The 17,423-nt window shown below is 34.5% G+C and overlaps 1 protein-coding gene across 2 annotated transcripts in view; it reads right to left on the bottom strand.

The window, feature by feature from the left end:
* Positions 1-541: 541 nt before the first annotated feature.
* Positions 542-17,423, bottom strand: part of SCEL (sciellin) — a 69,015-nt gene continuing 52,133 nt past the window's right edge. For both annotated transcript variants that reach the window (XM_053936136.1, XM_053936137.1), the window contains 8 exons: positions 14,724-14,783; positions 13,043-13,099; positions 11,969-12,028; positions 10,396-10,485; positions 6,992-7,066; positions 5,595-5,703; positions 3,202-3,304; positions 542-2,184 (listed from right to left, as the gene is read on the bottom strand). In XM_053936136.1, coding sequence (XP_053792111.1) covers positions 2,168-2,184; positions 3,202-3,304; positions 5,595-5,703; positions 6,992-7,066; positions 10,396-10,485; positions 11,969-12,028; positions 13,043-13,099; positions 14,724-14,783 — 571 coding nt within the window. In that variant the 3' untranslated portion in view covers positions 542-2,167. The remainder of the gene's footprint in view (positions 2,185-3,201; positions 3,305-5,594; positions 5,704-6,991; positions 7,067-10,395; positions 10,486-11,968; positions 12,029-13,042; positions 13,100-14,723; positions 14,784-17,423) is intronic.

Genomic DNA, 17,423 nt, shown 5'->3' on the forward strand with positions numbered 1-17,423 from the left:
CCAAAAGGGACAAAAAACATTTAAGTTTTGATACATTGGTATTGAGATGTTAATATGATTTCTCTTAATGAGTACTGCTCTGCCAGATATGGTAAATCACAAACCTGGTGTTTCTTCTTAGCCAACTTATAACATACAATAAAAAGTAACAAAAAAACCCACATGGCAAAATTACCAGGACTGTTCAGTGAGGATGACTTAATGAGCACAGAATTATTATTTATTGTTTCTTATTGCTACTTCTCTGTCAGTGAGCGTGGTCTCTGGGGGAGTGAACTGAAATCTCTCATCCCCCTCAAACACTAGGAAGTCCTAGATTCTAATGTGCTGACTCAAATGAATGTCTAATATCTTCCATTGTAACCGGGCTTTAGCAGTAAGTGTTGGTCTCTCAACAGGACCAAATTTGTGACATTAAAATTTTGCCAGTACTTTTTTAACTCCATTGTGCAAATCATTGTTTACTGGTAAAGCACAGAGTTTTAACAATTATAGTTTAACTAGGACATGTCATCAGCAAGAGACACACACCAGAAAAAAATATCAATAACTAAAGATTTATTAGAGTTACTGACATTAATTCATAAGATATTAATAACATTAACAAAACAAAGTATCTGCTGTCTCATGTCTCCATTGCATAATCAGTCTGAACATCCTTTACGCCAGACAACATCCTTACTCAGCTGCAGGCCGAGTGGTTTAAATTACACAGACATCCATACATCCTGCCTCCCCTACGAAATGTGCAGTCAAGGAGAGAGAGTTTGACTGGGACAGCCACTCACCAGTCTATTATTAACCTATGGCTTTAATACTTAGCGTGCTTTTAAGCTCTCGCCTAGGTCCAGCAGCCTTCAAACACTAACTTTGTCTTTGTCATGTCCAGGAAGTCCATTTAAACTGAGATGTAAGGTAGAAAAATCAGTTCTGAATAAACCATAATCTAAAGCATCTCATGACAGTAGTCAATACCTTTTTCTGTCCAGTAAGCTACTGAACTATTGATTATTTTAGGCAACATATTATAACAAAGCATTAATTCTTCTTTCAGTTTCAATAGTTATATTCTCTCCAAAAGGAAAAAAAAAAAAGGTTTCACTGTAGTCTCAAAGGAAGGAGTGCAACTGACACGGTGTAGATGTCTAGAAATCTAGAGCTGTTCATTCCAGGTTCCTTTGCAAACCATGGAAGTAAAGATGTACATTGGTTAATGTCACAGTAAAATAGATGTTTGCAATCTGACCAATTGAATTGCTTCCTACAAATATCTGCTTCTCTATATAAAATAGAATAGATCAAGTAACTCAGAAACAGAAATCTACACTGTAGATGTATAAATTTAGGCAAGATTAATCCGTCCAAAGTGTTTCAATAGTCAGTTTAATAAAACTAGGAAAGATAAATACAACAACATACTGTCATGCAACGTAGGTATTTCATTATTTCATGGCAACTATTAAGCATGCACTTCTTAAAAAATGGTAATTAAATAGTTACCAGAATTGCAAGTGGGGTAGTTCTTAAACTACTAAATGGAGTGGGGTGGTTCTTAAAACCCTCTAGCAATTTTTGTCCAGATTCCTTTTACAGTAGTAGAGATGCATTTTCCAAAAATCATTTGTTCTGTCTCAAACTTATAATTTAAGTTATTTGGGAAGAACCTTTTTCTGGAGTTTGATGTCTCCCCTTGAACTGAAGGTGCAATATGAACCCACTTCCCTCTACATGAAAAACAGTAGTTTAAACTGAGTAACTGACTTCTCAATGGCTAATCTTGATGAGGAGAATCCCATTCATGCTGTATTAAGCAAACAGGTCTTTATATTAGAGGAAAAGAGAATACAGCACCTTCAAAACAAATATGTAGGAATGTCCTGGCATTCAGAAAATTTCAATAAATTATCATTGATTTTACATAAAATTTAGTGGTTTCACAGATCTGATAAATATATTGACCAATATCTTGTTTTGATTCCTGCAATGTGTGTATGAAAATGCAGCTAAATTCTCATTAAAATAATTCTTTTAAGAACCATGCAGTAGGACTTCATTCAGAGAATTCCCAGCAGTAAAAATGAATAATTTCCCAGTGTTTTGAATTAACAGGCCAATACAGTTAACTAAACAATAGTATTTTCTTCATCATATGTTCTGTATGTCAAAATTAGTAGATCCATTTTTCTGCAAAAGAGAAAAGATAGGTCAGAGATGCCAAGCAAAGCATTATGCTCTAAGTGTCTTACAAGGAAACTTCAGATTTCTTTTTTCTTTTTTAGAATTCTGTCTTGTAACTTGATGAAATAGGACATGCCAATTTATTGTGCTTAATATAGAAATCCTTGGTATGTCCTTCTACAGTTTCATAACTGTTACTATGCTTTATTAATTTTCTAATCTGATTATTTGCAAAATTCCACATTCCCATCAGATTTTGCAATGAGTTAATAACAGAAGTATTTTAAGAAAACAAATTTTAATATAATTTTAGTTAACATGATCTTATCTCAGAATTGCACAGTTGAAAAGCAGCTTATCAGAGTATTTAATCTACATCTCTGTTTGTCTTAATTTGGTACAGAGGTACTAATTTATAGTATTGTGAAATAGTAATTGCCATGAAGAGAGAAGACTTAAAATCTAGCAACTTCTAGAAAAATTCATAAAACAAAATGTTCATTTGTCCTTGCCTTACACATTTTTTTACTCACTTTGCTCCTCACAAAGGTAAGAATCATAATCACATCTTCATTATGATTTCATAGATTTTGTATCTTCTCTCTACTGGTCACAATTACTCCACTAGGTGAAAATACCTCTACATCCTGGCTTATTTGTTTCAGTAGGACAATCTGATTCTCAGATGGCCTTACAATTTATTCTCACTTCCAGGGCAAGGTGCCATTGCCCCCCTCTAGGTGTCTCTATTGACTGCACAGGTACAACTCTACAGAGAGACCTGAAGAGATGAACTTGCAGTGTGACCAAGATCTCCCTCATAGATAGAGGATAATTGTGTCTAGAACCTGGGGTTGGATATCATCCTAAGCACCCAGATGTACTGAAGTAGATGCTTTGAAAAGGTTTAAGTACACAGACATTATCAAAAGCAACAGCAGTGTTGTCACATATTGAAGTCTTTTGAATGAAGTTCACAAAATGGTTTTTCCCATCTTCAGTATTATACGTCTTGTGCCTTACCTTTAACTTTGGAATAACAAGGCTCACAGTGCACAGTTTGTTTGTAAATCCAAATGCTGTCTCCTGCTTTTAGATCTTCCAGAGGTCTCCTACATACTTCACACTTCAACACACAAGGCAAAGAATGAAGAAAAATTAAAATGAAACATTTCTCTAATACTTTTACCCAGCATTGTTTCCTTTAGGAAACAAGCAACCCCAGACCAGAATAGTAGTTATTAGTACTGCAATATAAAAAAATGAACTCTGAAAGAGTAGTTTTAGAGAACAAGAAGTTAGATATCTGACTATGCCACTTTTAGATACCTAAAAATCAGATACCAGTGTCTCGACTGGTTGCCTAGCTACTCATAATACTCAACAACCCTGTCCTTTCCCCAGACATTTCCAAAGGGTACTTTTACTTTCTCTGTTTTAGCTTAGGGGTTTATCCTACAAGAAGATGAATCACCATTTTGAGATCCTTTTCCTTCCTTCACTGAATAAAGGGAGAATGATCACACATACTCATCTAACTCAGAGCAGATCTTAAAGAATCTAGAACTGCTTATTTCAAAATATCTTATGACACTTTATTTTAGCTATGTTTCCCATTTTTGCAGTATCTGGACACTGCTTTCACAAATGTCTCAAAAAAGCTAGTTTATTGAGATAGAGAAGCATTGCCTATGTTTCACGTATGAAAATGCACAGATACACACAGAGGCTGACTTACCAAGATCACAAGGAAAGTCTACAGTGGATCAAGAAGCATGGTAATTTGATGCAGAAAGTAGGATCTTGATACCCAGATAATTTTATTACTTATTTAAATCTGATAAAATAATAGTAAATTCTGGTTTCTTTGGATATTTTATCCACTGATAAGTGAAAATCAGCATTAGTATTAAGGTGCTATTAAAAAAATCTGCTGTCTTCACTGATTTTATATTTCTTTGTTTAAATTAGCAAAAGGGTGGCTATGTCTTCAAAGCTCTGATCACCAATATTAGCTAGAATTTTTACACAAAGAAAAAAAATCTAAAATTTGGATTATTTAATTAATGTACTTCTGGTAGATACCTTTACAAGGAAATTAAGATGGTGTACTGCTGTCTGCTATGTGCAAATCTATAATGGATACAGGGTATTTATAAGGAGCTAAAGGAATATTAGTTATAAGAAATTGCACTACTTAGCTAAATACATAACTGCAAGCATGAACCACAGACCTACATCAATTTTTTTTTTTTTTTTTTTTTTTGCCAATGCTTTCATGAGTTTGCAGTTATACAAAAATTAAGCTGAATATTCCTGGCCAGACAGGTCCCCATTTGATAGTAGGTAACAAAAAAATATAGTTTAAAAAATAAACATTTAACAGATTATTCAGCCACTACCAACATGTTAATAATCCTAATGAAAAGCCCATTATTCTTGATCTGTCTAAAAGGAATGGAAGCAGACCAGAACTTATATTTACTTGCAATAATAGTATTGAGGATGTATTACATAGTAGTTCCCACGGAAGAAAATGCTTTTCCGGTGCTCAGAGATCTCAGAAAGTCCACAGTAAACAAAAAGCACATGCAGTTTCATACATGTGAAGTGCAACCTTACTGCTGTATTCTGATTTGTGTTACTTTTCATGTAGTAAATAGGGACAAGAGCTTATGTCAGAAGCAGAAGTAAATGCTGTGCAGGACTGGGCAGAAGTATGAGCTATGCTAATGCAGTGATTTTGCTCAGTATTGTTTGTTAGAACAACAAACTCTGTGTGTAGATGCAAGCAGAAATAAGACAAATGAGGCAGAAAGAAAAGACTATGGGACTGAGCATTGCCAGGCATACCCTGAGAAAAGTTTAAGAGTGAATTTTAGGCTGAGCCCTAGGGTTTGAAATTACAAACAAAAGAGAAATTTCTTCTGTGCTTTCATTCTTAATGGAAGTAGAAAAAATTACCTACTTTTTAATAAATAAGACTGTTTTAGATGTTTAAGAATATCTAAAAAACTTCATAAAAAACTGAATAAAATTTTACAACATGAAGAAAGTGTAAGTTTATATAATTCACTGTATCAGACATGAAGTGAAGGCTTATAAATGTGCAGGACACTAAGAATACATTCAGCTGCATCCTTCATCCTGCTTATGGTTGCAAAGGAGGAGAAGCAAGGAGGAGAGTAGAGGGAGAAGGAAAGTGGGAGATAGGAAGAAAAAGGAAGGGATTGTGTAGGGAAGAGAGGGAAACAGAGAGATTAGTATTTCCTATATTCATCTTCTCCTCCAGTCTCAAGACTTCTTATTCTCACAGGTGGAGAAGGCCTAAGGCCTAAATAATCTCTTATTATATGTGTATAATGCAGGTATTACAATCAAATTTTGTTTCTTGATAGAAGGTGAAATTTTCTTACCTTGAAGCAAGTCGAATGACAGTAAATTTGCAAGGCATCTAAGATCATTTTGGCATCTATGCCCAAGGGCTTCCTGCAGTATGTACATATATCTTTTCCAATTATACTCCTGTGTATATAATATAACATCAGCTGTCAGAAAAAGAGCTGCCATTGAAATCTCAAGCAGAAAATTGATAAGGTTAGCACACTGCATGGGAAAGACATTTGTATACTGTACAGTGGCCATAATGGAAAAATTTCATTTGTGTATTCTCTCCATTCCAGTTGACAGGTGTCATGCACGTGCCCCTGTGATGGGCAAATTGCTGAGCTTAATTGTCAAGTAGCAAAAATACCTTGGTAGAAAGAATGGTCTTCTCTGATCAACTGAATTAAGCTGCTGAATGTCTGGGAGCATGTATACTAATCAGGGATAAGGTGGAGGGGAATGATTTTAATGTTTTAATCTCAAAAGTAAACTGGTAGTTGAATTCAAACTGCCATAATTTGATCAGTCTGGTTCACAGAATTCGCTGTGATGCAGAGATGCCTGAAAACCTTTTTGACTTTCTGCACTGCAGACAGAACTCATATCTTGATGGCAGTTATAGCGGATTCTTGTATAGAACAGCCTACAATAATATTTTTTAAAATTTTAAAACAATATGACGATAATATTTTGTAAAATTTTCTCAGCTCTTGCTGCACTCCTATGTGACATCACTCTGTACTTTGTCTAGATACAACTATTGGTGTTGTTTTAGCATTACAAAATCAATGGCTCTTGCTCCTTGCCTATCAGTGACAAACTGCTGTACTAATATTTAATCATCCCCAGAGTTCCTTATCCTTATGTTGGAAAGGATACAAGTTTTTCTGATTAGGTATTTCCAGGTAGTAGGGCTGTCCAAATTGAATTGAAAATAGTGGGCACTTTTAACTTCTTTTTCCCCATGAGGTAAGTTATTACAGATTGAGCAAATATCCTGCTTATATTTGGGAATGTCTTACTGGTGTGAAAAGATAGTTTTCAACAGCACTGTCATGTGAACCTATTCCTCCATGCTTGTACATAAATTTGGTCATTACTATTCTCACAAAGGATGTAAATTTTGCAGAGTAAGCGGCTGCCTGAGATAGAAACCTACAGAATCACAAAGCCAACTCTGTCACTTAATGCATTGGCTCTTGTTTCTATAGATATTTTAAAATGTCAGCTGTGACAAGCCTAACATAATATTAGGCTGCTGAACTGTGGTCATGGTTTGATGGCAAGATCTCACTGAAAGAGACCTTTGTATGAAAAGCTGTCTCATGATGCTGACTTCCAGGGCTCTCTTTTGTCCAAAGACTTGAATGCTTATGCAAATGTCTGTGTCCTTTGGTACTCTACGATGTTATTAATGTGTACTTACCGATCAGAAGTAGAATAAACAGTTTTGATAGTATTTCCAGTTATATTTTCTTCATAGGCACCAAGTGATGATTTGCTGTGAAGCAGAGAATACATAGCTATCACTAAACAGTACTACATTTTCTTAAAGACTTCACTGCATCGATGATAATATGCAAAATAAACTAAGACAACGTGCTTGTTAAAAAAATCATACTTTGTGATGAGTTCTTTTTCTGTTTTTTTTCACAACCATCAAGAATAATATATCAAATAAGTGTAAATTAGTAATACAGTAATATTTGTAATATAGTGTCCTTAGACTGTGTTCTATTATTGAATGATTCTTCAGCACTTCAAAATTAAATCCACAAGCCCACTGAGCAAAATTTACATAACGGTATTGGGTTTCCTATGCTGATATCTCAGCCTAAATGATACATATCAGAAAATGGTGACAGACAACATTTTTTCATTTTCCTCTTCTTTCACTTGTCCTCAAAAAGCTGTCAAACAGCCAAACAAAATTACAATATGTCCCTAGAATTAGAGTCTTTATAATACAGGCTTTTCAGTGTATGATTTGGGTACACTACAGTAACTGTATTGTTCCTTTTATAAGAGTAAAAAGGAATATACTGAATTTAATTATCAGGGAAGTTAAATCTTCCATTTCTAAGAGTCCCATTTCCAAGTTATTAAATGTCAGTTTTGTTTACATGGAAGGGATGAACATGTATGTGACAGTCGAAGAAGTAATCTGCCATATGTGTTTTGAAGATTTCTGAATTGATTTATTTATCCTATTCTCCAGAAATTCTTAAGGTATATAGTAATTATAAAATGTTTCATCTCACTCTTGAATAATGTTCTGCAACGTTAGGAGCAATTGTTTATAATCATGTGTATTTACCAAATGTTGTTTTTTTTCCGGGAAATACAACAGATTGATAACATGTGCACGTAGAGTGTTATGAAGCTCAGATACTCTTTTCTACATACCTGTATTTTGTAAAGTACATATGTCTTATTTGATTTCTGTGCAATACCAGAAATGTATTTAAATTGCAGTTACTGATAAGCTGAAATGATAAATGTTTTATTTATATTTCATAGAACATAGCAATGGGCTTGTTGTTTAATCAGAATGGGTTTGCTCACCACAGAGGAAATATCTCCTCAAATGAACACCCAGTGCTCCATTTACATTTCAGGTGAGATGAAAGTAAGCTTACAAAGTAGGAATGCAAACTAAAGCTAAGTAATCACCTTTTGAAAGAGTTTCTCTGGCTGAGAAATTCTCTTGACCAAGAATGTGCATAAGATATGTCACAGGGTGGAGTATATTGCTAGTGCAGTTACCTAAAGTTTCTTGCTACAGTGAAAAGTGGCAAAGGAATATAATTTCTTTGTTCCTGTAAAGTATGAGCCTGTGCTTGTTATTTTTGTTGTTAAGCTTATTTTTTTCCCAAAACTTCCATTTAACTTGTATTTAACTGTGGAATCTCGGGCAAAGTGAGTACTGTGCATTGGACACTCAACATAATATAGGTATTTACATGCTGTATGCCTGAAACTAGCATTATCTTACAGGAAGTTGTATAGAGAAAAATACTTTCCTCAAGTGTCTTAGTGCAGAGAACAGCATCCCTTGGATTTTACTAACTGTATTATGGTTGAAATACACAAATATATATAACCACAGCTTAGGTAGAAAACTACAACTGGAGTGTATAAAACAAAAAACTCTGAAGCTACAGCAAAAATATTTCCACAGCATCAGTACCTAACCTTGTCAACTGAAAGTGTAAGGAAACTCAGAACATTTAAATAAATGTATAGTCTGACAGCTTGACGAGGCACCAAGTGAAAACTGAGTCCCAGTGTAGCCTGAGAATTGTGCACCTGATCACGTCCCTTCTTTCAGTTCGTATCAGTCACTCCTTTACTTGCTATGATGTGACTTGTTCATACAGCAAACTACTCAATGAAAATACTCAATACTCTGAACCTATTGCATAAAACCTGAAAGAATAGCCTACAAAGACCATTCATTTAATAAGTTTTCATGAATTAAAATGGGATTAGAGCTTCAGGTAGAGAGTATAAAGTCTGTCAAATGTAAGGTAACATTGTGGCACATTCTTTGCCCTGTCCTTCTTCTATTACTGTTCTCTATTTTAACTTTCAAAGATAAGCAGAATATTACAACTCAGAGCCTGTTTGTGCACAAAATTCTGAAAAAAGCTAATTAATTTTTCTGTTGAATATTCATTTTTAATCTTAAATTGTAGGCTGTTTGGCTTTGCTTTTATTCTCAGCCAATTTATGGGTTTGTCCTTCAAGGTCATGCAGAATTTTCCGAATACACAGATTTCAACTGTGCTCCAACCGCAGACATAAGAATATGAGGGATTAAAGATCCTGTGCCCATTCATATCCACAGTGAGGATCAGGTGTGCATAAGGTTAAGGATGGCAACATTGACCATAATTCCCATAAAGTGAATTATGGGAAAGACTGTGACCTTTACTTTCCCTGTCAGTAAGGCTCAATAGACTTCTTCTCTCCCTGCTGAGTCAATAACCCTGATTCAGGCAGTTTGCATTTGTACAGCAATACAACGTATAGGTAATGACTTTAAACAGTCCTTCCTACATAAATATTTAATCAGTATAGATTGGTGGATTGATACTGAAGAGAGGTTTTCTTAATCCATAAAGGTCTTTCATTCAAGAACTACTTTTTGTTGTCATATTTTGTGAAAATAATTTTGACCATGAAGAACAAGATAATATTTCCTTTTATTTAAACTATTTCCTGATACCAATAGACCTGGTGTACAGCTAGCTCTATTAAATATCCCGACATGATATTTTTCACTCAGATTTGTAATATGTGGGTTTGTAGAGGCAGAATCCAGCTAGAGCATGAGTATTGCAAGAGAAATGGTTTTTAAATAGAATGTCTTGGTCAAAAAGTCAGAATCCCATGCCACAGTGTCAGTGATTGGGTTGATGATACGTTAGTTCAGATTTATCCCATATGGGTTTAGGAAGTTAAAAAGGCACTTTTGAAGTGTGTAGTGTTTTCCTTACAGTCTCGTAAAGAAACAAGTTCATAAGAAATAAAAGCATTCAGGAAATGTCTTTCCTTTATTGATTAGATAAGAATTCTGGCTTAGCTGCCCTCCTAAATTTTATGTTTCAGCTATATCTCTAGAGCTACACAGGGTGTGTCTTGTCCTCCTCACTGTGTGCACTAGAGTTGGGATTTGTGATCTTCTGTGACTGGGATCCTGGAAGCAGATTTGGAAAGGGGCTGCCATGATTCCAGAGACCAATGAGAGCTTTCTAAGCATTCCTGAAATTTATTGCATAAAAAAGAATTTTATGGATTTTTTATGGTGTTTAGATATTACAGTACCTGGTCTTTCTTTCACTGTCACTAGAGTAGTTTATTTCTGGGAGATTATTTGGAGCCTTTGGAGGATTTTCATATGCTTTCTCAATTATCCTAAAATAAAAAAGAAAGCACACAACAAGAAAATAAGCAATTTTTAGAAATCTTTTTTTCAGTTACACGGTTTTAATTTACACTTACAGTCATGAATGCAGAAGCTTGGACTAGAAAAAGTACGTAAAAGCAATTTCGCTTATTTTGGTTAAATCATTGCTGGTGAAAAATAATGCAGTCACTGACCTATAATTTTTAGTCCTCCTTTATCCTGATATATTCATATATATTAATATTGGAAATTTCATCTAACTTTAATTGAACTCTAGTTTTCTCAAAGTGCCCACTGAGGTTTTCAGCTGGGCAATAATGTCTCAGTTGTTGATAGCATTCCACATTTTCTTGTCAGTATTCCATAATGTTGTAATCTTAGGCCTACTATATTTTAGTTCCAAATTTTCTTTTTTTGGATATACTACAGTTATGTTTTTATTAGAAACGACCAACTAAACAGACACGTAGACTCGTTTCAAAAAGCAGGACTACGATTCAAGCAAGAGAAACCTCCTCCTGCAGTTTTCCCTGCCACAGGCAAACAAACATAAAAAATAGACCTTGCCATACAAATTATGGGATATAATGAATAAGTGCTAATAATGTTTCTGATGATTTTACAAAGCAGCTCAGACAAAGGCTGCTCTTGTTTGGTTCTAACAGAGGTTATATTCTGGAACAACATGATCATTATCTGCCTTAACTCTGGATGTGTGGGCTGCAGGTTGATTATTTCAGTGGGCTTGCCAAGGACAGAGGCTCTGCTGAACGACCCTCACTCAGTGCTTTTGCTGCTTTATATGCAGAGCAGGGCTGCAGGAAGCAGCACCTCCTTTGTGCCCAACTCCTGATGGGGGAGGCTCCTGCCAGAACTGAAAGAGAAACTCATTCACTGGAGATGCTCAGTATATGCTTCCCAGGTCTGACTGTCGAGTGGAACTGCTGGGAAAAAAATATTTTCTACTAAAAATAGCAAAACTGCCTATCTATACAAATAACTACATTCTCCATGTGAATATACAACTAAACGGAAGACTCAAAAAAGACACCATCAGAATGGCACCTAAAACCATACTACTAACCTCACTTTAATTGTCCAAAATGGATCCTAGCTTTTGTAAATAATTAAATCTAGTAGCAGTAAAGCTTTTATACTAGGAATGCATTTTCTTATATTTGTTTTGAGATGCCAGCAGCTGAGTTCACAAAACACTTAGATAAGCACAAAAATACTTAGGAGAATCTTGTCACTAGTCATTTTCATTCTCCACAAGAGATTATAGGTTTGAGTCACTGCTTATCAAAATACATGCAACTTTATTGTTACATTTGGTTAATCAGGCACATTTTAGAAATAGTACAGATATCTTACACAGGGAAAATTCTGTTTGCTTGTAATAGGAATTAATATTTTCTGGTTTGACTAAACAGCTACAAGTCTTGATATTTGATCATTAAACTTCAGAGGGAATTATGCGTTGATTCTCACCGCTTTTTACTTTGGTCATCAGCAGACTTTACTTCAGTGTGATCCCCAAGGTCCTCATCTCTGAAAGTGAGAAAGACCTTAGAATTAATAAAAGTAATTTCTTTAATCTAAACATATTAAATGGACTAAATTATTTATGTTGAAGAAGGAAAAAAAAACTGTATGATTTTCCCAGGTAAGACTCCTGACTACAACAAATAAATTATCTGTTCAGCCTTCAATATTTTTCAGTTTCTTTCCAGTGTGACACTGCAAAGTAATTACAAATGGCTCAGAAATGTCAAGTCCATTATAGTGTTGTAGGATAATTCAGGCTGGAATTCAGGGACTTCAGGACTTCTCTGGTCCAACCTTCTGCTGAAGGCAGAGGCAGCACTGAGGCCAGACCAGGCTGCTCAAGCATTTGTCTAGTTGGGTCTTGAAAACCTTCAAGGAAAGAGATGGCACAACCTCTCCAGGCAAGCTGCTCCAGTGCTGGACAGCTGTCCATACAGCCAGTCAGAATATCTTGTGTTTCAGCTCATGGCCACTGTGTCACATCATGGTGCCACACTACCAGTGAAGGTCCTGCCTACATCTTCCAAGCTGACTGTGACTCTGTCATTTTAACTTGGGAACTGACTTTCATTCAGTTTAGGCATCAGTACCATGAGCTATGGAAATGGCTATCAAAGTGTGTCCCTTGCTTTGTTGTCATTATCCATTCCAAATCTCTCTTACAACTGCTGTTATCTAGAGTTGTGTACAATCTTTAGGTCTGTGTGGTCACATTTATGCCAGCAACTCATCAATCATTGCCTGTGAAAAAGCTGATTTAATATAATAAATTTAAATATGTGTTAACATATGTCAGGTATATAAAATATAATTTTACATTTATATTGTATATTAAATGCTCTGTAATAAAAAATATTACCCATTGACAAATTAAGTTTGAAGAAAGGTCACTGTTGTACTCATTTGAAAATAAATAAAAATCTAATTAATTTTACTGAACAGAATCTATTAATACCAATATCAAATCCACCATAAATATTTTGTAAGTATATAAGAGGCAGATTATGACAGGCTTACCTCTTATTTTTCTGATCAGCAGTATTTTTTTCAGTCAAATCTGAAAGCTCTTTTCCTCTGAAAAAAAAAAACAAATAGAACTGTTAAGATAGTCCCTCTATCTAGGAAGGGATAAAGTGTCATAAAAGGAAGAAACATATATATGCACACATTTAAGAGAAAAAAGTAAACTTTTCGTTTATTTTATGTTCAAAATTTGCAAAAACTAATGTTCTTGAAGAAAATATGTTTGTAATTTTCCCCTAGCAAGGGAAAGTTCTGTACTATTTATTTATTTATAAAAATTATTATCTAGTACATCCAAGAAAATAAAAATGCTTCTTTAAATTGTATTAATTCCATAGTTTAAGACTGTTCTTTGCCCATCAAGACAGTGAAGAAGAAACATGACCTTTCAAAGAATTTAGAATTCATTTACAGATTCCAAGTAGCTTAATCCATGTTTGCATCATTTATTTGCAAAAATTAATTTTTATTTAAACTAAGAAACTTCAGCTTCTGAAGACAACACCTAAATATATGGCCAAATGTCCAAAATTTCACTTCTGGAATGACAAGAAATTACCTCTGTGTGTCATCATGATTAACAATTAAAGCACTGATCATGTCTGTATTTATATTGAAAATGTTAGTATCTGAACACTCACATATTTTACACATAAGGAAACTTTTTCTTTGATTTCTAAATACAGTTGAACTAGAGGCTAGGTTTTCTTCTATTTTCTTTACTATTTTAAAATGGTTCAATGAATTCAAGAATGGAATGACTTATGAAAATACTGTAAGAAAAATCCCATAGTTCTCTTTGGGTAGAAGTAAAGAGCAAAACAGAAGGCCAAGTTAGCTCTGTGAACTCCTAATTTGGTCTCTTCAATTCATTATAGGCTTAAAACTTTGGATACTACTAAAATTCAGTAGTGTCTCAAAGCCTTGGACTCTATCCTAATAAATTCTCTGTGAATTAACATTAAAAAAAAAAAGATACCCAACCTAGAGTTTAGTGCTAAATGTGTATCTGTATGTATGCATATGTGTGCATATATGTAAGATTTTCTACTGTAAAATACATGATCACAGGTTGGCAACATTTATCCACTGTTACAGTTTAGAACATGGTTCTTGAAATTTATCTGCAGAGTATCAGTGCTCAATGTGACAAATATTACACAGCTCTCACTAGCACAGTACCCCACCAGTTCCTTCCTTTCTCTGTGCTGAAGGGCTGCTTGCAGACCTCCAGAAACTTGGCTTGAAACTCATTGAACTGACACACTGTTCAAAAAAGAAAATTCAAAATTTCTTTCTTTGGATGACTTTCCTTGCTGATTGAAATGCTTTGTTACACCTTGCTGGGCAACACATCATCCCTGAGTTCTACAATCTTTTGCTTACTGTCCCTTCTCTAACCATATCAAAATATTTCACTGACAGTTTAATTGTGGAAACATGTAAGGGCTGTATGGAAGTTTGTCATAGGTAGTACTGGTTTGGCTGACAGTGGACTTGCCAGTGAATTAATCTGTATTTCTATATTCATCTTTCTGTATTAAGGAATGCTATTTATATATACTATACTATAAACATTTTACAGGTTAGCAACATTACCTTTCTTGATAGTCTCATAGTTGCAAACTACCCACTGCCTTAGAAAAGTAGGGCCTGAGGAACTTTAAACACTTACTCCTTGTCACTTGTGAAAGAACTTGAATTCGCCTTGCTGAGGTTATTGAGGTCTTGGTTCCTTTAGAGACAGAACAAAACCCAGGTCAAATCACAAGTAATATAGCCAGCTGACAATTAGTCCAATTAAATACTATTTAAGAAATATTATAATTGACACATTCTTTATTGAAGAAAAAATTTAACTGATGAAAATCATTTTAGTAATTCAAAGGTATTCATAGATACAGCAATATCCCCACCATATGCATATTAAGTACATACTCTTCCTGGAATAAATACACCAAATTATGTTTTGGAAACAAAAAGTTATGCCTAGTGCTATTGTCAAAAAGGATAACTCCTGCTGAACATGCATTGTGGACAACTTCAAAGACTGTCTGACCTCAAACATGCTATGATACAAGAAAAAAATCTTTAGCAAGTAGTACAATCAACCAAGAACTCCCGATATGTGTGTGAATCATATCTTGCCTAAAAAGTAATTATGGATTAAGTCTTTCTGTCTAAATAAAAAAAAAACAAAAAAAGTCCTTTTGTCTATTTGATAGGCTATCTAGAGCAGCTCCTTCCCAAGTAAACTCTCACCTCTCACAAGAAATGTCATATTTAAACTGAGGGGTGCCAAGATCTGGTTACATCCACTGATTCTTGCACTTCCACACAGGGATAGAATGTCATTTATCATTACTATCTGATATAAAGAAAAAAATCTTCCTTGAATTATATCTTATTGGTTAATTATTTTCCCTTTTTCAATATACTAATATTGAACATATATTAATGTAACAAAACTATTAAAAATAGAAATGTAAATTAATGTATTCTATACTTTTTGAATGAAACTTTTTGTAGTATCATGGCAAAACATGGACTGTTGCTTTGAGTACCTTTATTTTCCTTCAAAGTATTGCACTGGCATTAACATTTCTGTAAAATACTTCATTTCTGTGAAAATGCATTTTCAAAAGGCAAACGCCTCTACTTGGAAATTATCCAGCAGCTTTACCTAAAAGGCTGTCATCTAGTAACATTAGCTCACTACAAAAAAATTATAATTTTACTCCTCAAAAGAAAGCAATAGGGAAAGAATGATGCCTTTGATGATATGACCTTCTATAGGACCTGTTATATAACCTGGCAGACAGCAATGTTCCATATGTTTCTATACTGACTTTTCATTCTGACCTGTTCTGTCATGAAACAACATCTCCATGGAACATATAGGTAGCCTTTTCAGGTTTCGTCTTGCTCATATTTGTGAGATTTGGGGCTGCCTTTGATAAGATTGTCAAGATCTCCATTTGTTTAGGAATTAAACAGTTCAGTGCAAGGAGAGTCGACTGCTATTTAGCTAGAATTCCATACCAGTCACTAATAAACTATATACTTGTGGAAAATCTCTTTATATTGTGACAGACTTAACACATTTCAGAGTATTCCTTCAGAAACTGAAGCCTTGCAGTTATCTAAAAATATCCTTTCCTTGGTGAACTGGATGGCAAATTGCTTCCTCACTATGTGAAGATAGCAACACTAAAATTATAGTAAGTGTAAATAAGAGCTCAAGTAGTTACTTAACTTATATTTTCACAACTTCTATTAAAAAAAAAAAAAAAAAACAAACTCAGCTGTGCATATGTCTGGCTTGAGTAAATATGCATTGTTATTCTTGTCTCTTGCATCCTTCATGTCTTTCTGTTCTTAGAAGTATTTTAAATATTCACTTTAAGTCTTCTTTAAAGTCTACTACAGGTTTGAAGTTGCAGCAATCTCAATTATGATTTTTATGTGCTGTGTAATCTGCACATATATCAGCCTCAGTACTGTATATTCACCCAAAACATAGGAAGCAGATTTAAGGCTCCTGTTCATTCTGATTGCAATCACAGGATTATGTGCAGTTTACTCAGCACAGTTACCAGTAACCTTTCTGCTGACTTCTGCTGCCTTTCCCAGCGTGGGGCAATGGAAAAGCTGTGACAGTAGCAAAGCTGTGCCCTGCAGGCCACTGTGTCTGCAGCCTCCTGTGTCTGATTGTCAAAAGCATGTAAGCATTTGCAGAACCAAATCCCAGTGTGCTTCCAATGAGATTTAACTCAGTAATACAGACATGTTTGAAATTTTTATTTGTGGTGTAGATGTAAAATATTCTATTCACTTTTTTATGATTTTCAATTTAATAGTTTTAATAATTGCTGTGGGTTCTTCTTTCAGAATTAGATACCTTAACTGAAGAAGCCTTCCTATAAAAACATTCCAATACAATGCAGATAAAATATGCTTCCACAACAACACCCAAATACTAGAACTTTCCGTGTTAATCTTTGTAAGAAATGTTAAAATATCTCAGTATTATTCTATCAAATACTACATAATTGCATGAATAATGCTATAGAAATGTATTTTAGAACACTGGGAAGTTGCATCACCCATATATCTGTTCTTGTAGGTAGTAACTTTCTGTCAAAAGGGGGGCAAGAAATTCCTTTCAGATGAGCAGGAATGATTCTGGCTCTAAGACATGTTCTTTTTAAGTTTTCACATGTATTTTAACACTCTTCCCACATAACTTCACAATTCTTTACCTTAAATCGCTCTGTTCACTTTGCACAGAGTTTTCAAAAAAAGAATGACATTTATCTAAAATAGTTCAAACTTGGCTTACTGCCTGTTTGGAAATAATGGAGGAAAGATATTT

The sequence above is a fragment of the Vidua chalybeata genome, chromosome 2 (genome assembly GCF_026979565.1).
Source record: "Vidua chalybeata isolate OUT-0048 chromosome 2, bVidCha1 merged haplotype, whole genome shotgun sequence".
Classification (NCBI taxonomy): Eukaryota; Metazoa; Chordata; class Aves; order Passeriformes; family Viduidae; genus Vidua; species Vidua chalybeata.